This window comes from Eumetopias jubatus, unplaced genomic scaffold (assembly GCF_037043125.1).
Source record: "Eumetopias jubatus isolate StellerSeaLion01/CBP00866 unplaced genomic scaffold, mEumJub1_p1.0 scaffold_4, whole genome shotgun sequence".
NCBI lineage: Eukaryota > Metazoa > Chordata > Mammalia > Carnivora > Otariidae > Eumetopias > Eumetopias jubatus.
Genome location: NW_028274810.1, coordinates 188640114 through 188661394, shown reverse-complemented (window position 1 = coordinate 188661394; position 21281 = coordinate 188640114). Strand labels below are relative to the sequence as shown.

Sequence of the window (21281 nt, the reverse complement as noted above, 5' to 3'; positions counted from 1 at the left end):
ATATTCAAGTAGGTACATGTTCCTTTCAGCTCTCTGAATGTCCCTCAATACCTAGCAGAGAGGTATTTAAATGCTAAATGCTACTGTTATTCTTTTTTAGATGCTATCTTCATTATTTACTGCTCCAAAGGAAATTCAGTAGTTTCACTGATTTTTATTTTTATTTTTTTAGGATCTTTTTTTTTATTATGTTATGTTAATCACCATACATTACATCATTAGTTTTTGATGTAGTGTTCCATGATTCATTGTTTGCATATTTCACTGATTTTTAAATGTATACCCAGCATTTTCTGACATGAAGAATATTTGCCTCAATAATTCATGCTTATGTAATCTCTCTACTCATTTCATTAATACAAATGTTTTATGATAGTTATATGCTCCAACAGATAGTTTATGTGATAAAATATCTGGCAATGCGAACTTGTCTTGCCAAACCCAACATTTAATAAGGGACTTCCTGTCTTCCATTTATTTTGCTTGCATCTTGCACCAAAGCTGAACGATACATGTTGGTGAGCTCCATTCCCCACCCCAAAGACACAATTCAACATTATCTCTCTGAGCTAAGTAGAAAAAATAAACAATACATATGCGCCTCTTTTTTTACTCACTTGAGACAACACAGACATTTAGGTATTCATATATCATTGAATTCATTTGGATCTTTAAATACTTGGGCTTCAAATTCCATATGACTCTGTAAAAAACGTGCTCAAATTAGTCAGACTTCCAAAAAAGCTAAGAAAAACAAAATGTTCTGTAAGTCTCCTTTATGTTTGAAGAGCCACAAGATAACTGAAGAAGACTGGGGACAAAGAATTTGCGACACTCATTCATTTTCCATTCACAGGTGGTGACAGTGCTATGTTCCAACATGACATTTGGTCTGGGGCCACAAAGATGAACAAGAGCACATGACACAGCTTTCTAGGAGCCTCCAGCCTGGTGGCTGGATGGCCAGAAACTGAGCTTAATTCACTGCAGGGAGGGTGTGATAGGGTAAACACATCAGGGCTCTGGATTTCAGGAAGCCATGTGGTGTCACAGCCAGGCTACAGCTGGAGTGGAGGTGCTTCCTGAAGCTGAGAAGCAGCACTGAGAACTGGGGTGGGGAAGAGATATAGTTCATCAAGACAAGAAGCCTACTCTTGGGATTTATTAACAAGTAGAGTGTGGTGACCTTAGCAAGAGCTCTTTCAGGAGTATGCTGAAGAAGCCATGGTAGTATAGGTCACAAATATAGACAATTCTCTCATGACATTTGACTGTGAAAAAGAAAGCCATCGGACAGGAAATAGAAGTAGGTGTGGGATTAAGGTAAGTTCTCTTCTTTCTTTCCTTCCTTCCTTTTCCTTTTCATTCTTTCCCATCTATGTGTTGAGACAGACAATAAGTAAATGAGTAAATATATCCTATGTAATGATAATAACTATGAAGAAAAAAGAGGCAGTGGTGAGGCGTGGAGGGAGGGGAATAGTTAAGATGGTGGATGGCATCTACACAGAGACTGAATGGAGTGAGGGTCTGAGGCATGTGAAGGTCTGGGGACAGGATGCTTAGACAGAGTCTCCTGTAAATGCAAAGGCACCTAGGGAGAACAGTGAGGTGGCTGGAATGGCTCCAGGGCAGGAGCACTGCATTGGGAAGGTAGCAGGAGACCATGGTTGGAGAGAGAAAAGGAGGCCCACTGAATAGACTTCAGACACACTGGGAGTTTTAGGCAAGGGAGGGGCATGACAGCATCTATGTTTCCAAATATACTGGATGTTGTGGAGATTAGTCAGTAGGGGACAACTGTAGAAGCAAGAAAGCTAATGATCTAGGCTGGGTGACTGAGTGGCAGCTTGATTTAGTTTGGCAATCACAGACATGTGGAAAAGAGGTTATATTCAAGGACATATTTTGAAGAAGTAGATGATAGTGCTCTAAGAGGGAAATTAACGGTGACTTAGGTTTCTGACTAAAACTGAGTGTATAGGGGTGTCATTTGTTGAGGCAGGGAAGATGGTGGGGAGTGATTTTTAGGGGAAAAGCAAGAGTTTACTGAGATTATCTACTGACATGTTGAGTAGGCAGCTGGAGATATCACCTAGAGATTGGGAAGGTGGATATGGTAATATTTATATATCACATCACTCCACTGGCTTAAAATCTTCCAATTAAGCCTCATGAGCTTCAAGACAAAATCCAAGCTCCAAGCTCCATTGGACTTGGCTCTGCTATGCATGTCCAGCCTCAACATCAGTCTCATACCACACTAAACGTTCTTCTAATATAGTACTTATTTCTCTTTCCCCTCCCCACCCTCATGCATATGCCATTCCCTTGCTTAGATTGCTCTTCTCCATTTTGACCTGGATAACTATTATGGCCTATCAACCCAGGTAAGCCTTCCTTGCCCCATCAGCTATTCACCAGTGATTCTATACAGCTGGATTAGATGCCCTTGACTACTGCAACACTCTACTACACATATCTCTATGGACTTGAGCACGAGGGCATGCAGGATACTCCATAATTGGTGACTGAACTTGGACAACTTGCCTAAACTCTCTGAGCCTCAGTTTCCTCATCCATGAGGATTAATAATACTATATCCTTCATAGGATTTTTAGGGGGATTAAATGAGGTAATATGGGGCAGTGCTTAAGACATTGCCTGGCATAGATGAAGCACTGAACAAGTCATATTATAGTAATACTTATCACACTGTTGTGTAATTATTTTCACATTGGCTTTTCCCAGGAAAATATTAGCCCTTGAATGCAGACATGGAGACTTTCATCTGTGTTTCTGGAACACATTATGCTTTAATAATTGTTTCTTACATGAATGAATGAGTTAATGAATGGGAAAAAATACCATTAGGCTACAGCAGTACTATGAAATGAACCAGCAGGTTTTTCTTCAGTTGGCTTTCTCTACTTAGAAGCTATTCTCTGTGGGTGAATGTAATTAATCTGATTTTTCACTCACCAAACCAAGAAGTCCTGGGTTGTTGATCCTATATTATATATTGGTCACTGTTCAGTGAAAGGAATATCATTACCTTTGGATCAGGAAGACATGGTCCAAAAGCTTCCAGTAGAAGGGTTTCTTCTCTCACAGCTTGTTCATAGTCTGTGAAAGACAGCTTCCCATCATGGTCATGGTCCTAGGGGGTGACCAGCCATGCATCAGTCAATATGTATAATATTTATCACAAACACAAACTGTTTTTTCATGGTCAAATGTTGATAGAAGAAAGGGTTGGAAAAATGAGATACTAAATAATGAAACAGAAAAGAACTTTTAATATTATAATTAAAAACACAATATAAATGTTTTATTTTACCAAGCAAGAAACTGATAGTTATATAATTTTAATTCTTATTTCTATCCCATTCTGGCCTGTAAATTTCAATATAAAACTCTAAATTTCCCATATTTACCATTTTTTTAAGTGTTATTTCAACCAAATCTTTAATTCCTTCATCAGGGTCTTCTTCAGATGGCTGTTTGAGAAGGCTGTTCTTCAACATATGGAACATTTCCTCCTTTGAAATGAATCCATCACCATTCAAATCAAACACTTCAAAGCAATCTTTTAAAAAAATAACCAATTATGAATTTGATACTGTGACTAAGGGAACATTTGCTCTGATAAAATGTTCAAGGCCAAGGTCTGTATTGTGGATGTTCATGTCCACCCTGCAGGACTTAATGCAATCTAATTTCCATAGTAAATTCTTAATGTACACTTGCTGGATATGGTCAACAACCCTTAGAAAATGGCTCCTTACACTCACTCAGCTATGAATAAGCATGCCAAGGAACATGATTTGACCATTTCATCTTGAAATTCTTGGAAAACTGACAAATATAATCCTTAAACAGAGTTCATCAGAATGAATTAAGAGTTAACCAAGAATCAGAACACTCTTATCAATGTTCTCTACTTTTATGGTTAACAATTCAGGTAACGAAATATGAAAAATATTTAATACCTTAATACATAAATGCATATGTACATAGTTAGCATGTGTAGTACATGCTTATGCAGTCTTGCTTGGCATGAATTACTTCCCAGAATCTCTTAATTTTCTTTGGTATAATTTTTTTTCAATCTTTATCATTGACTTGAATTTGCTCCATAAAAGAGGTTAATGGGGATTCAAACTAACCAACTGAAAGACAAACCTATTTTACTGGCCAGGTTGGAAGACATGGATGTAAGTTCTTTAGATACGTTAATCCTAATGTATGAAGCAATAGGATAACCTGAAATCTTACATTTCATTTTTTCTTCCAAAGTTCCTCGAAGAAATACTGATAATCCATAAATCCATTCTGATATGTTTACATAGCCATCGTTGTCTTTATCAAAACCTCGGAATACTAAGAGAGAAGTACAACATAATACCTGTGCTGCATTTTTGTTCTCAGTAATATATTTACACTGGTGCTACCCACTTTTAAAATGTAGACAAAACTTCGGGATCAGATGGTCTGACATGCTCATTTGACAAAGGAGGAAACTAAGACATCATAATGTTGGGAAACTCTTTTATTTAAACTTTCACACACTCCCTTTATATTTTGTGGAAACAAAGTAAATTCTGAGTATCTAAATATAGTAATCAATAATAATTAATATATGAATATATTGGTATATTAAATGTGTTGGTATGTTAACATAAAATATGTGATTTTATATTTTTCTTACTCAAGAAAAGTAATGCTATTACACAATTGGAAAGTGATAATTTTTATTGAAACATTTTGATGATATAAAGAAATTCATGTCCTGTTTTTTTTCAAAAGATTTTATTTATTTATTTGAGAGAGAGAGAATGAGAGAGAGAGCATGGGGGGGGTCAGAGGGAGAAGCAGACTCCCTGCTGAGCAGGGAGCCCGATGCAGGACCAATCCCAGGACTCCAGGATCATGACCTGAGCCCAAGGCAGTCACTTAAGCAACTGAGCCACCCAGGTGCCCAAGAAATTCATATGTCCTTTTAAAACTATTCTTTTACTTATTATATTTACTAAGTAGAAATAGAAATAGTTTAGATTTTTGGGTATAAAGTAAGGAAAACCTAATTATTCAAGCTGGGCTTTGTTCTTTTCTTAAAGACACAGAATAGAGTGGGTAGAATCACCTTCCCTAAGACCCTTCCCTATGAATACACAAATTAATTTTTTATATTCAAGTGAGATTGGGAATTCAGAACATTAAGAATATGTCCAAACTCCAAACTTTTTTTTCCAGTTATGGCTGTATCTGGCCCATTTGAATATTGTAATGTCTTCTTACCTCTGTCCATAATCATGTCATCTGTCATTCCAAATGTCATGTGCAGGATATTTCGAAATGCATTACGATCTAACCCAATGGTGATACCTTGCCGCTCTGTTACTTCTCCCACCAAATTATAAAAAAGATTTATAAGACAGTTCACTTCAAATTTATTAACTGTGAAAAAATAAAATTAAGATATAACAAAAATGCATTTAATCTTTAATTTCTAACTTAAATTTCACATTAATGAGTTTATAGACAACATCAAGGCCATCAAATATTTAGTTTTCAACAGAAGACTATCCTGTTTTAAGATTCATGACCCTTAATAGAGGATGACCACTACAGAGGATTCTCCACTAAAATAAGAGAAACAGCCTTCCCTCCAAACAGGAGTTGAATATTAAATTCAGTCACATTTAGGAAGAAAAGAATATTAGCTAAGTTACCTGAAAAATGACTGTGGGGTCAGATGCTAAACTTTAAAGGCAGTGGAGGTGCAATTCAAAGTAAGCAAGGTAATGCTTAAGAATGGTAACTTTTCCCCAGCATTTTGATTATAGCCATTTATGAGATTTACAACTTAACTTTTGCCTGGAAATAGATACCAGACTCCTGAATACTAGGCAACAATTTTCACTTCACATCATCAGCCTTAGTCAAATTAGTAAGCTGGATTTGGGATATCAGGATCACCTTTTTTTCCTAATAAAAAAGCATTTAACCATATTACAGCACCCATTATGGTTCTTGTTGTACATGATGTGAAAAATTAACATGCAAGTACTCAGTGGTATTTTGGAGAAAGGGAATTTTTATTTAAAATAGATACACAGATATGTATGCTGGTCCATATACATAAATGTATAAAGGGTGTTTATAAACCCTGAGCTAATTATTTGTGTTCCAATTCCATTTGAGGTACATAGGTGGAGGCATTATTGCCTGGCATAAAAGTGAGTTTAAATATGAAGTATAGGTGGAGGATGAGAAAGCTTTTATTTCAAAACAAAACAAAATTACAGTTTAGTACTTTTAAAAATAAGGATGAAATTTGCATGCATTTAAGGGTGAATTGTTTTGTTTTGGTTTTTGGTTTAAATAAACTAAATTTTAAAAATTGAAGAAAAGAAAAATGATTATATTGCAGAAAAAAACCAAAATAAAGGAAGACAGCAGATAGGAATGGAGAAATCATGCCTCATCTACAAGTCAAGACAGGCTTGAGTGTGATTTCTGGTTTGGGGTACCACAATTTTGGAAGAACATTGAAAATTTGGGGAAATAAATGATTTGGTCAAAAGAATATAATGGTTATAATTTTAAAAAGAGCTGTTAGTTGCTGTAGAAAATGGCATGTCAGTTCTTCAAAAAAATTAAACATAGAAATAACATGTAAGTCAGTGATTCCACTTCTGGGTATATACTGAAAAGAATTGAAAGCAGGGACTCAGATTCTTGTTCATAGCAATGTTATTCACAATAGCCTTAAAGGTGAAAGCAATCTAAGTGTCCATCAGTGGATGAATGGATAAATAACATGTGGTGTATACATACAATGGAATGATTCAGCCTTGAAAAGGAAGGAAATTTTGACTCATGCTACAAGATGGATGAAGCTTGAAGACATTCTGCTGAGTGAAATAAGTCAGATATAAAAGGACAAATATTGTATGATTTCACTTACATGACGTACCTAGAGTGGTGCAATTCACAGATACAGAAAGTTAGAATGGTGGTTGCCAGGGGCTCAGGAAGGAGGAAAGGAGGAGTTATAGTTTAATGCATACAGTTTCAGTTGGGAAAGATGAAAAAGTTCTGTAGATGGATGGTGGTAATGGCTGCACAACGATGTGAATGTATTTAATGTCATAGAGTTGTACACTTAAAATGGCAAATTTTGTGTTATATATATTTAACCACACGCACAAACCTCCAAAAATTAAAGAGCTGTTACTGGTTGGAGAAGAAAAGCCTGAATAAAGAATGATGTTCATGTACATGAAATGTTAGCAGAGGGGTTTCTAATTAGCCATTTTTCCATCTTGGCTAAAGTAAAAATTAAAGAATATTACCTTAATTTATCACCCAAAGGATCCAAGATTAGCCATAAGAAAGTTTTTCTTGCTGAAATTTCTTAAATTCCAGAATAAAATACTAAATGAAATTAAGGGAAACTTAAGAATGGATTTTCATCTTTTTGAATTGGTCTAAATGTGTTCTACAGATCATATCTGTAGAATGGTAGATTAGCTGGGCAATCACTTAAGACATTTTTTTTCTCTGATTCTACAGAATTTATCCATTTCATCCTGGTGGGATTATCATCTGTCAACCAAAAGGAAATTTGACTTTAGGGGAAAGGTTCTCTGTTTAAAAAAGTTTTTAATTATAATGTCCATGACTTGTAACTCTTTCTATAGAATTTAACTAGTAATTATCAAGGTTTCTAAGGCCCACTTTAAAAATTTGATGTAAGGACAAAAATCAAAAGAGTTGACTATTTTTCCTGCCAGGTTTTCCTTTAACTTTTAATGATTTCACCTTTTGATCGTTCATAGAATGACTGCAATACATTGCATACTTACTAAACAGGGACAAAATCAAATTCAGCATTGTGTCTATCAGTTATTGCATTGCTTTTTCAAAATGTTCACGAGATGTTTTAAGAAGATCTGGTCTTTTCCTTGAAATGGAATTATTTTGAGAAAAACAACAACAGAACAAACTCTCACCACATTTTAATAACCACAATAATACTTAAATTATAGGATGGCTTTTTGCTAAGAAGTTTCAGGTGTTTATTCACATCATCACTTTTATTTATAGTGCCACTTCACCAAGGGAACACATCTCACCACTTGTTACATTAGATACTAAATACAACTAGAAAGCACTAGATTTTATAAGCTCTAGAACTACAATAAACCTGTTCCTCCTTTGCACGATGGGGGTGGTACTAGGATTATGGCTTCTCCTATTTTCTCAAGTGGCCATTAGTTTTGCAATCAGCAACACAATTTATAAGCTTGCTCATCAGACAGTATCTTTCTCATTCTACACCATATCTAAGCTTCCTTGCCCAAGTACAGTTCTGTTTTTCAGTCTGAATACAATTCTAAAGTTATCTATGAAATTCTAAGACCATGTTTTAGAATGTGTGATTGGAGCAGGTATCTTTAATAAGTGCTCATTTTGTCACCTGCAAAGTCTCCTTACCTGGCAACCCTACCAGCAACCGCAAAGTCCAAGTCTGGAGTTGGGAGCAGATTCTTCACTGCGTGTTTAGCTTTTTGAAACTCTTTGGTCTCCAGACACATTTCCTTGCTCTGAGATTCAGGTTTTTGTGCCATTTCAACTCATCTTTTCTAAGGATGTTCAGCTATTGATAACCATTTTCCCTTTATGGATCTCCTGGTAATTTTTCAGAAATTGGACCCTGCCAGTTTATTTGCACTAAAAAGAGCTAGAAAGCAGGTGTATGTTGGTAGTGCTAGTTTTCTTCACACCTGTGTCTGAGGCTAAAACCACATGTCATGTCAGTATATAAATAACGTTTCTATAATGGAAAGGTAAGTTAAGAAGAGGGTTTGAAAAGCAAGTTAGTGCATGTGTGGGACTGTAGTACTAGATACCTGGATACCTGTATACTGGTCCTTAAGATCATGGGCAAGCATGGGTACCCAGCCCAAGGAACTACCATCCAGGGATTCCCTTCCAAATTTCTCTTTAGGGGACATAAAGGGGACTCCAGGGGCACTCAGATTGGAGGTGGGAAGCAGGCTGAGCAGCGGACATTAGTACCAGGTAGAACACAAGCCCTTCCGGGATCTTCTGCTCATCCAGCACTTGATTCTTACTTACAGTGCTTGCAATTTTTAGTTAAGGTGTCCGTCAACTTCTGCAGCTTCTTGCGGTTCATGCCGCGTCGGGAATTGGGCAGCGGCGGCTGTCTGGGGGCGCGCGGCTAACGGGACCCTTGCTTGCCCTGGGCCTGGGGCAGCTGGGCCGACTCTCCCCAACTCGGCGCGCGCGCGCGGCCCTAACTCACAGAGTGGCCATGGCAACGCCTCGGCCGGCTGCGGATTGGCTTCTGGGCGCGCGCGGGGTGCGTGCGCGGCCTTAGCACACAACGTGGCCATGGCAACGCCTGGGCCAGCCACCTATTGGCTCCTGGGTCTGGGTGAGCTGTTCCACTCGGAGGGTCCCTGCCAAGGTAGTTGCCGACTGTGTTCTAATTGCTGAGGTCGGAGTTTTAATTTTGTTGCTGTGTTTTGGGTTCACAACCCCTTTGATGGACTGCACTGTGAATCAAGGTCTAAAAATATGTTGTGCATGCTGCGTGAGGGATATTTTGGATGGTGAGCTTTACACCAAGCGAGGCTTAACATCTTCAGGGAGATCTGGGGGAACTTGGAGCAGGTTCAAGAATTAGCAGGTGTGCTACCCCAACGTTGTTTTGCGGGGTGTAGGAGCGTGAGGAACTTGCCCTCAAAGCTAAGCCACCCTTTTGGTTGTCAGTGTTTTTGCTATGATGCCTGGAGGTAGCCTGGAACAAGATATCTTCAAGATACTACTGGGAGCAAGAGTAACTTGGAATAGTTCTCCTCACCTTCCTTCATTCTTGGAGGTGGAAGTGGAGGTTGTCGGTAGAATCTGGGAAAAGCCATCAGCAATGTTAAGCTAGTTAAAGAGACAGCCTCCCAAAGAGACAGGTTGACAACTGCCACTTGTCTGTGGGGTACTATCCAGCCTTGCTTTTCTGAAAAATATCCCAATAAAATTGGTCTTTTACTTATTTGAAAGATGGGTTTGAATTAAGATAGCAATAAAATGGGTTAGCTCAGCCAGGAGCACAAAACCTACAGTATTCTCCAGTGTGTCTATCTACTTGTTTTACATCAGTGGAGAAAATGCCTTTGAAAACAAATTATTTCAGGGGTGCCTAGGCGGCTCAGTCAGTTGAGGGCGGACTCTTGGTTTCAGGTCAAGTCATGATCTCAGGGTGTTGGGATTGAGCCGTGCATTGGCTTCTGGCTCAGCAGGGAGTCTGCTGTCCTTCTCCCTCTGCCTGTGCCCACACTTGTGCTCAATCTCTCTTAAATAAATAAATAAATAAATAAATAAGAAAACAAATTATTTCATAGTATACATACTGTCATTTTTAGGCTAAAAGCAGAAAAATTCTGCCAACCATGAGTAACAATCCAGAATGAAATAGTTCCAGCATTAAGGTCTCTAATTTTCTCTCCTTGTTTCATTTGTTTGTCAAATGAAGGTTTGGGATGCTGTTTGAAACCAGAGTCAAGGATGATTGGGGAAGGCAGGGACTTTGTAATCCTAAAGCAAATTCTCTGAGAACAGTTAACCAATATGAAATGATAGTGATTATGAGTTTGCAATAGTTCTCTGGTTACATAGTATTCCTGTATGTCCTCTTGTCTAGCAGCTGTGACACGTCTAATCAGATTGTAGAGAACAAATGGAAAGGAATAGCATAGTCTAATTACACTCACCTGTGAAACCACCGGTAGTGGCTTTTGTTCAATGACAGTATTGTAGCAAATATTTCATTTATAGAGATCGTCTCAGGACTCATTTTTTTTTAATTTTTTATTGTTATGTTAATCACCATATATTACATCATTAGTTTTTGGTGCAGTGTTCCATGATTCATTGTTTGTTCATAACACCCAGTGCTCCATGCAGAACGTGCCCTCCTCAATACCCATCACCAGGCTAACCCATCCCCCTACCCCCCTCCCCTCTAGAACCCTCAGTTTGTTTTTCAGAGTCCATCATCTCTCATGGTTCATCTCCCCCTCTGACATACTCCCCTTTTCTTCCTCTCCTGTTATCTTCTTCTTTTTCTTTTTTCTTAAAATATGTTGCATTATTTGTTTCAGAAGTACAGATCTGTGATTCAACAGTCTTGCACAATTCACAGCGCTCACCGTAGCACATACCCTCCCCAATGTCTATCACCCAGCCACCCCATCCCTCCCACCCCCAACCACTCCAGTAACACTCAGTTTGTTTCCTGAGATTAAGAATTCCTCATATCAGTGAGGTCATGTGATACATGTCTTTCTCTGATTGACTTATTTCACTCAGCATAACACCCTCCAGTTCCATCCACGTCGTTTTAAAAGACAAGGAGCCAGAGGATTGGCTGTCAGTAGTAAATAAGAGAAGCCATGGGCCCCACCTCTCTTGTGCTGGTTGGTCTGTTAAAAACCATGTATTAAGTGCTCTGATAAGATGCCCTGCTGGCACGTATTAGAGGGCAGGTCTCCACCAGAGGGGAGCACACTGATGGGCATGTCAGGTGTTTTTACAGACATCATACACTGGGGGCTTGTTGGTGAGCATTTACAGGTGAGCTAATCAGTTCTTACTTCACAAGCTTAGGCTTAGGACCCATCAGCCATCTTCCCTTAAAGTAGAAAAAATGATGTAAGGACAATACCACAGAAGGTTGAGATTAAAAGAGTTAAATCTGTTCTACCAGGCAAAAATTCTTTAACCTGCTGAGAACACTTTGTGAGATACTCTTCTCCCATTTCTCCCCTTCCCCCAGTTCTTTCTTCCATGCTGTTCCTCTAGTGAAAAATTTCCAAATACATTCCAAAGAAGAAGAAATTTACTTCTCTAAGACAGCAGACAAGGTATATGTTAGGGGAGTGTTTTGTCAACATATTGGAAAACTTCAGTGCATTCATTACATTCTTGTGAAGTTTTTGAACTTAATATTTTTAGACTTTAGAAACAAGCTGTAAACATGATAGGGTCGGTTAATCACATTTCAAAGCAAATTGACATTCCTATTTGTAATTTTTAGTTGCTTGTGTTGAGTAGACACAGGATCACTTACCCCCTCATGGGCATTTTCAGAGTAAGGCAATTGAGCCTGAACAGTTACCTCATATCAAATCAATCAATAATAGAATAATAAAAAAAACTGTTTAATCTGTACTGTACACAAATTTTACTGTGCATGACAGGATCACGGAACTTTCCAAAATTCAACTTTGCAATGGATGCATAAATAAAAAAGTACATTGAAGTGACTATCAGTGCTATAAATGTTTCCTTTAATTTTGCATGCAAAACAGTCTTCCCTTTGACTCACAATTAACTGGAATTTTGCCATGATAAATAGCTTGAACCTTGAATTGATGAAAGTCTTTTACTTCATGTGGACCTTTAATGATGGAGGCATTTGGAAACTGTTTAGGAAATGACATCATTGAATTGATTTCCAAGTAAATTACAAATCTATTATGAAATTGTTTTAATACAAGGAAAATATAAATGTTAGTTATCTTCATAATTTAAATTCAATTTTACCAATTTTATTATGTAGAGAGAATGATGATAAATTCAGAGGTGATCTTAGCCAACTGTTTGGGTGGTTGACTCTCCACTGCTCTCTCTTGCCACTTGTCTTTGCTGCTACCTTGTGTGCCCTGCTGCCTTCGGTATCTCCAGCCATCCAGCTGTCTGCTCCAGGACTTCTACACATTCCTTACTCATCTCCAAGGGCAACTCTTGGAAGAGTTTTTGACTTCCCTGTGCAAAATGAATCCCTCTCTACCCCACCCTCATTCTCTGCTTCAGGACCATTTCCTTCTAGCTCTTACTACAATGAGTGATTGCTTTCTTTCTCTGATGTCTCCTCCCCAGTAGACTGTAAATTACATCATCTCTTTCTGTCTCTCTCTCTCTCCCTACATTCATGACAATTTTTGTCTCTGGATTTCTGTATCTATCATATGTCTGTCTATATCTCTGAAGTTTGGCAAAACAGTCCATGTTCTAATGTCTGTAGTAAGGGTAGGGAGTGTGAGAATTTGCCTGAGCAGAGATGAGCCCTGAGTTCCCCTGCAACATCCCATCATGGAGAGCCCCTATGAAGGCATAGTAAAGAAAAGCTTTTCCCAAAATATACTGGTATTCACTGGTGTTAACACATTTCTAGATAACATTTTTAAAAAAACATAATCAAGTGACTGGTGGGTAATGCAAATGGCTAAGGTTAACTAAGGATAGGATTCTTACATCTTTTCTTTAAGATTTTATTTATTTATTTGTCAGGGAGATAGAGAGCACAAGCAGGGGGAGCGGCAGGCAGAGGGAGAAGCAGGGTCCCCGCTGAGCAAGGAGACTGATGCTGGACTTGATCCCAGGATCCTGGGATCATGACCAGAGCCGGAGGTAGATTCTTAACTGACTGAGCCATCCAGGTGTCCCAGGATTCTTGCACCTTACCTGTAACTTATAAAGTTGTAAATTAAGATGTGGTACATGATAAGTAATCATTGCAACAGCTATAATGTCAGCAGGTTGAATAAGGAAGTTGTTTCTCTAGGCCTTGTAGAGCCAAACAAGAAATCCCATGGGACCTGCCATGCTCCTTCTTACTGACTGCTGGGTCAGTAAGGGGTACCCAGGGCTAGGTATTTGCATAACCACCACAGGGCCAGGTAGCTCCAAGGGAGACTAGAGTGTCAGGTAGCATTCTGGAACAAATCATGGCCCTTTTTAGCTGATGGCAAGCTTATCCTCTCAGACCAGGCCTGGCACTGCCTGGCCCTGTGAGCCGATGCTGACCAGAAAATGATCTGGACCAGTCCAAATATTTGAGACCAGGCCCTGGAACCACATTGTCCATCCCCACATTCTCCACCATTGTTCTTTATCATTCAGAGAAAAGAAAGCTCCCAGAATTGCCTATCTCCAAATAATTTTATCCCCATCATATTCTCTTTCTTAGCCTAGATCTCTCTGACCCCTTTGCTTAACAAATCTTTTTTTGATTGTGAATGTTTACCTTACACGATCCATCACCTCTGCACAGAGCCTTCCTTTCCCCTTTCTTCTCTGAAGGCTGTTTCTTCTGTAGACACCCCACAGAACAGGCTGCCCATGTTCTCATACACATTTGTTTGCAGCTGGAAGGAAGTCAATCCTGTTGGCCTGCATCATTTCTTTCTTCCTTTCTTTTTTATTGGCCTTCTCAGGTAGTGCAGGTTGTGCTCACTGCCTCACTGCACACCTCCTGTCTCATCCACCTGCTCCTTTCTCACCCAGCTCCTGCGTTAGCCCACTGTGTTCCATCCTGAACTTCTCCAAGCCATCCACAGGCCTGACAGAAGGATTTATACAAATCCAACCATGTCTGCCTTCTGCTCAATATTGAAATGCTTTCTCAGTGCCTGTAAGACAATGTCCATGCCCATATAGCACAGTTTCCACAGTTCAAGATCTGGCCTCTGCCTGCTATGTAAGCCTCTTCTCTGTCCAGCCCCTGTGTATTTGATGTCTGGAGCAGCTCTCTTAGACCATGAGGTTCACTGGGAATGTGGGGCCATTCTGAGTGTAGGGGCAAACTAGAAGGGGCTGCATCTCTTACATTGTAGGCACTCTTGGACAGGAATGTAAAATAAATTTCTATTGGGGTGCCTGGGTGGCTCAGTCAGTTAAGCGTCTGACTTGGGCTCAGGTCATGATCTTGGGGTCCTGGGATCAAGCCTCATGTGGGGCTCCCTGCTCAGCAGGGAGTCTGCTTCTCCCTCTCCCTCTGCCGCTCCCCCATGCTTGTGCTTTCTCTTTGTCTCTCTCTCAAAATAGATAAATAAAATCGTAAAATAAAATAAGCTTCTATTTCATGTATCCCCTTGATATTTGGGGGTTTTCAATTACTTTTAGTTATATCTAATCCTATAAACATAAGCTTTAAAGTAAGAAAGTTGGACTTCATTTTCTCTAAGGATCCTTCTGGCTTTGTGATTTTTGAAAACAAAAGTAAAATTTGATTTCCATCTATTCTCACAGCTTCTTCACTAGGCTAAACCTTATGACAATTTCAGCAATTGACTCTTTTTGACCTACAAAAAACTGTGATCCCATATCAAACTCATGTGTCATGATGTCTTTTTATATTTGCTCAATATTTCAAATTAACTAAGCAAAGCCAAGATTTCATCTGCAAATTCAAAGTGGCTACATTATCCTTTAGTCATTCAAATTATCTGTGATTCCCATTCTAGATTTGTGGTTTACTATTGGAAGGAATTTGGGATATTGTTCTTTTAACTTGTCTCCCATGTTGGTGGGGAACATACCAAATGGCTGACCTGGAATAGGCTGTACCTCAAGTAGGCACTGCTATGGTTCTCACTGCTTGGGAATGACAGAGAAAACCGTGGTGATGTATTTTCTGCTTTTTCATTAAAATTAATATTTTAATGGGCAATTAAGCCGCTCATGATACACTTTTAACACTTGAGAATTACAACCATGTTTAAAGAAAACCCTTCCTGCTCTGATCTAATCTTTAATATGGGGTTACATCTGGAAACATCAAAAGGGCATTGTCTTTGTAGTACTCGAAACACAAGCAAAACAAGAAAGGCAATTTCACACTCAAAATTGTAGAAAGAATTTGGCGAACATTATTATCCTTATATTTGTGGATATTCCCTCATTCTGTTTCAGGGAGGAGGACTTTTTTTCTTTTTTTAAGATACAAATTCTAGGAAAGTCATTGGGATCCATTTCCATGTGGCACACTTGAATGATTTATTCATTCATTTAATCAATATTTTGGGTGCCAATTATGTGTCAAGTGCATCACATTAGGTACTCATGAATTATGCCCACTTCCTGCTTGCTGGGCTCTGACCATTCCTGGTATAAAGTCACTTGGTAAAGTGGGGTGTGTGCTAGTCTGGGAAGACTATACTCTGAGCTGTGTGGTTCCATAAAGAAATTCATTCTCTGGGACATGCTAGTCCAGGCAATGTTTCCTAAAATTTAGAGTTGGGGAGGGCTCAATTTGTTCACTCATTCAAATATGATGTTGATATATGACCTGTATTATTATGAAAGCATGGGCTGTTTTCAGAAGTGAGTAGAACAGACAAAAAAAGGGGGGGTTGTCTGGGTGGCTCAGTTGGTTAGGCCTCCAACTCTTGATTTCTGCTCAGGTCGTGATCTCAGGGTTGTAAGATCAAGCCCCATGTAAGGCTCTGTATTGGCTATAGAACTTGTGTAATATTCTCTCTCTCTCTCTGCCCCTTCCTGACTCTCTCTCTCTCTCAAAAAAAAAAAAAAAAAAAAAAAAAAAGAAGTGAGTAGCACAGAGAGATAGCAGATCTTAGCAATCCTTTCCAGAGATGCATTGGTAGGATGTCACCATTCATCTGTCAGGGAGCAGTCCTGGGCTACAACTGCATGCCTTTAGCTTGCACATGTTCTCATTCTTCTCTCTCATAGTCTTAAAGGCAGAGAGAAATGGTCAGCATTTGGAGAAGATGACAGGAGAGTGGTGTGTACTTACATGCTATTCACTTGCTCAGTCAGTCAGCAGCCACATATTGAGCCCTTACCATGAACCAAACATCAGCTGGGATGTGGAGATAGAGCATGAGGGCACTGACCACTTAATGAAAAGGCAGCTGCTGGTTCAAATACTTGAAAAGGTACATAACTACAAGCTGAGCAACATATTGTGACGTGAACATGCAAGCAATTCTGGATGAAGGGGTGGTGAGAGGCCATAGCTACTTTGTATTAAAATAAAATCAGTTGATAAGAATAACAGTGACGAAAATACAACCACCATCAGCCTAGTGCTTTGGGACTCAGATAGATCTGAATTTAAGGTCTGCCCTGTCATTAACTAGTGAGTGATCCTGGCACTTTTCAAACCTTTTCATGCCCATTTGCCACACTGGACAATGACCAAAGAAATAGTGCCCTCCTCGTAAGGCACTGGGAAGAAACCTGCAGTGATGATTTTGAAGCAACCTGCTGTCTGGCACAGTGCTCCTTAGTTAGCTGATACCATTATCAGTGGTAGTCTGTGAGGGCAGTATCTTGGTCCCCAAGATTCACATCTCAATCCCAGGACTGAGAATACGTTACCTTAGATGGCAAAGAGGGTATTGGAGATGTTATTAAGGTTACTAATCTGCGGACCTTAAAGTAGCAACGTTATCTTGGATTACCACGTAGGTCCAATATAGTCACATGAGCCTTTAAAAGCAGAAGAGGAAATTGAAGGAGAAGGCAGAGAGTTTCAAAGCACAGGAAGGGCTGCATGTGCCACTGTTGGCTTCAAGATGCAGGGGGCTACATGTCAGGGAAATGAGAACCCAAGTCCTACACCACAAGGAAATTAATGCTGCCAACAACCTGAATGAGCCTGGAAGTAGATCCCCACCCCCACCCCTGCCCCGGAGGCTCCAGATCGCTGACTACTTTCGTTCTGACTTGTGAGATCCTGAATTGAGAACCCAGTTGAGCCTGCCAGAACTTTGTGTTTTGGTTTTAAGCTACTAAGTTTGTGATAATTTATAACACAGCAATAGAAAATAAATACACCATCATTTTCAAGTATTTTAAAAAGTTCAGCAGGCATTGTAATAATAATAAACATTCAAATCCCAAAGAACTATTAAAAAGCTTTATGGAGATATAATTTACACAAAATAAGGGTCACCAATTTTAAGTATATAATTTGATGAAATGGATATATTCATATGACCATCTACAAGAACCATGCTATAGAATGTTCTGTCACCCCATAGAGTCCTCTCTGCCCCTTGGCAGTGAACTACTTCCCTACCACCCTGACAAACATTGATCTTCATATTGTCTTTGTTTTCCCAAAGTGTCATATAAACGGCATCATATCATTTTATATCTGGCTCCTTTCACTTAGCATAAATGCTTTTGAGATTCATTCATTCTGTTTCATGTATCAGCTGTTTATTTTATTGCTGAGCATTGTTTCATTATATGGATGTACCATATCCCTTCACCAGTTGGTGGACATGTACACCTAATTTTTGGCTATTATTAATAAAGCTACTATGTACATTCAAGCACAAGTCTGTGAGATCATATGTACTTATTTCTCTTGGGTAAATGCCTGGGAAAAAATTGCTACTGGGTCATATGATAAATATAAGTTTACCTATATAAGGAGCTATTAAACTGTTTTCCATGGTGGCCATACCATTTTGTATTCAAACCATTTGCTCTCCATCCTCACCAGCACTTTATATTGCCAGTTTTCTTAATTTTAGTCATCCTAGTGGGTATATGGTATTACCTCATTGTGGTTTTAATTTGCATTTCCCTATTAACTGGTGCACTGTATGATTTTTTTTAAATATTGGGTTGTAAGTGTTCTTTTTTTCAAATTTGAGTGTAGTTGAGTGTTCTTTATACATTATGGATGGAATATATTTATCAGATACCAGTCCATTAGTTTTCTTTTATTCTCTTACCGGTGGATTTTGAGCAGCAAAAGTTTTAAATTTTGATGAAATCCAATTCATCAAATTTTAATTTTATCATTTATGCTTTTTGTGTCCTATCTAAAAATTTTTTGCCTACTATAATGCCACAAATATTTTTTTCTTATAGTTTTTACATTGGTTTATGATTTGTTTCTTACACTTAGATCTCTGGCCACTTCAGTTAATTTTTGCATATGTGTGAGCTAGGGGTTAATGTTCATTATTTTTCATGTGAATATCCAATTTATATAAAAGACTTTTTCTATTGAATTACCTTAGCATTTTTTTCAAATGGTTATGTAAGTGTGGGATTATTTTTGAACTGTCTATTCTGTTCCGTTGATCTCTATGTCTATCCTTATGCCAACATCATACTGTGTTGATTGCTACAGTTTTATAGTGAGTCTTGAAATCAGGTAGTGCAAGTTTTTTAATGTTGTTCTTTTTCAAAATTGTTTTGATTGATTAACATCCTCTTCATTTCATATTAATTTTAGAATCAGTTTGTCAAGTTCCAAAAAAAAAAACAAAAGCAAACAATCCTCCTGAGATTTTGATTGGTATTGCATCATATTTATATAGAAATTTGGGTAAAATTGACATCTAAACAATATTGATTTTTCTGATCCATGAACATGGTATACCTCTCCATTTATTTATATCTTCATTAATTTCTCTCAGCATTATTTTCAGGTTTTAAGTGTACACATCTGAGCATTTTTGTTACATGTATTCATAAGTATTTTTTATGTTAATATAAATGTGATGTTTAATATGTTTATAATGCTAAACCTACATATTACTTCTATGAGATTTTTTTTTGTAGATTACTCAAGATTTTCTACATTGATGGTCATGTTGCCTACCAATAAAGGTAGTTTTACTTCTTTCTTTCCAATCTCTATGACTTTTTCTTTCTTCATCTTCCTTTTCATGGTGAAATATTAGGCACATTCCCTCCAACACAAGAAACACAGCAAGGATTTCTACTTTTACCACTTTTACTGTAATGTTGAAGTGGTAGAAGTAGGAATCCTTGCATTGTTCATTGTGTTAGGGGGAATATGTTCAATATTTCACCATTAAATATGATGTTAGCTGTAGATTTTTTGCAGATACCCTGTATCAGATTAGGAAGTTTTCTTCCATTCCAAATTTCTTGAGAGTTTTTATAATCAGTGGGTTGTTGAATTTTTTATTGCTCATCCACCACTGCTGGAAGTGGCACAAGTGTCTATTAGGTGAGAGCCACATATAGAAAACACCAAATCTGGAATGCTTGTCTTTTAGGAAAATAAATGATTCACAACTCATTCTGAAATTTGACAGTGTTTCTATACACTGTCATACTCTGATCAGTAAACATCAGTGTTGCACTGATGTTAAATCCTTAAAAGGATCCTTAAAAAGGATTTAATCCTTAAAAAGGATTTGTAACCACTCTCTCTCTCATTGTGAATTATTGTCAGCATTTCATAATATTTTAAAGCTATTTTTTTAATAGAATTGACTACATTGTAGTAAAAAAAAAGAATTGACTACATTGCTGATTTTGTTCACTTTGAATCTGACTTCCTGACTGAAGTACTTTGCCTATGAATTATGCAATAGATTCATTTTATGTCTGGTGCCATCTCTATAGCCCTACTCGGTGGCTTTTGTTTTGTGGGTTTTTTTTTTTTTCATTCTGGTCAAAGTTTCACAGTTTCCCAATAAAATATATATTTTTTTATTTGCTACTGCCTTTTGTGTTAGAATATATGTTCTGTGTCATATTTGTTTTTTAGAAGCTCACTAAATTTCCTTCTGGAAGCAGAATTGGCCAAATACATAATCTTAGACATTTTAGAACTATATCATAACCATTTGAAACACACCTTTAATATTCCTACTAGTCACATGGGTAAACTTACTTCTCAGCTCCTTTGCATCAAGGTGGGACAATATAGCTGTGTCCTAGTTAATGGAAAACAGAATTGAGAGGAGATGCATTCAGGCCTGGCCACACAACATCTCTCTTGATCTTCTTGGTTCCTGTCTGTGCAGCTGAAACAAAGGGAACTCACCATATGGTGGGGGGCACATGATGTTAGTAGTCTGGGTCTCCACAGTTAATCCTTGGAGGACAGAGTGTCCTGTCAAGAAAACCTTCGGTGGACATTGAATAAATAAGAAATCAATCCCTATTGATGCACAATGTTTGGAGCTATAGGCTACAGATCACCTACACTGACTAATATAAATCTATATAGCAAAATGGTATAACAAATTTCCCAACTCAGTAAAAGGATTCACTCTCTCTTAATGTTTTAAATAAACATAACTATTTTATAAACATCTTCTAGTAATTTTGCTGAAGATTTTTTATATTGTTGACCTATTTTTTTCCATGTATTACTTCAGCATATTTTACAGCAGAAGGAAGAACAAGTGTTTCCCAAAGATATTTGGCTGTATTTTTTTCTTCTTTCACTGTTAAGCAAGAGCCCAAGCAAGACTTACAAATATTTCTCACTAAGTTCATTAAAATTTTGTAAAGGACTATGTTGAATATTCACAGCTTTAAATATCTTTTAAAAACTATACATATTTTCTCCATATTTTACATATTTATTTCTAATTATCTTACTCATCATGCTATCATTAGTTTCAAGTTTGCGCTCCAATGAGTCATTTGTAATC

At 38.0% G+C, this 21281-nt stretch overlaps 1 protein-coding gene across 2 annotated transcripts; it reads right to left on the bottom strand.

Annotated features, from left to right (window-relative positions):
* Window positions 1-643: 643 nt before the first annotated feature.
* CLXN (calaxin) lies at window positions 644-9208 on the bottom strand. 2 transcript variants are annotated; one of them, XM_028119032.2, is made up of 6 exons: window positions 9151-9208; window positions 5302-5460; window positions 4279-4383; window positions 3438-3589; window positions 3056-3160; window positions 644-703 (listed from the first exon to the last, which is right to left on the bottom strand). In XM_028119032.2, the coding sequence occupies exons 1-6, from the start codon at window positions 9206-9208 to the stop codon at window positions 644-646; spliced, it is 639 nt and encodes a 212-aa protein (XP_027974833.1). The 2 variants fall into 2 exon arrangements, with proteins under 2 accessions (XP_027974833.1, XP_027974834.1); XM_028119033.2 differs by lacking the exon at window positions 5302-5460.
* Between the last annotated feature and the right edge of the window lie 12073 nt (window positions 9209-21281).

Excerpts from the sequence above, each read along its gene's own strand:
- CLXN (XM_028119032.2), bottom strand. The coding sequence starts at position 9,208 with ATGAACCGCAAGAAGCTGCAGAAGTTGACGGACACCTTAACTAAAAAT. Across the intron at positions 5,461-9,150 it reads AACTAAAAATTGCAAGCACT|TTAATAAATTTGAAGTGAAC; the intron begins GTAAGTAAGAAT and ends ATTTTTTCACAG. Across the intron at positions 4,384-5,301 it reads TGACATGATTATGGACAGAG|TATTCCGAGGTTTTGATAAA; the intron begins GTAAGAAGACAT and ends CTTCTCTCTTAG.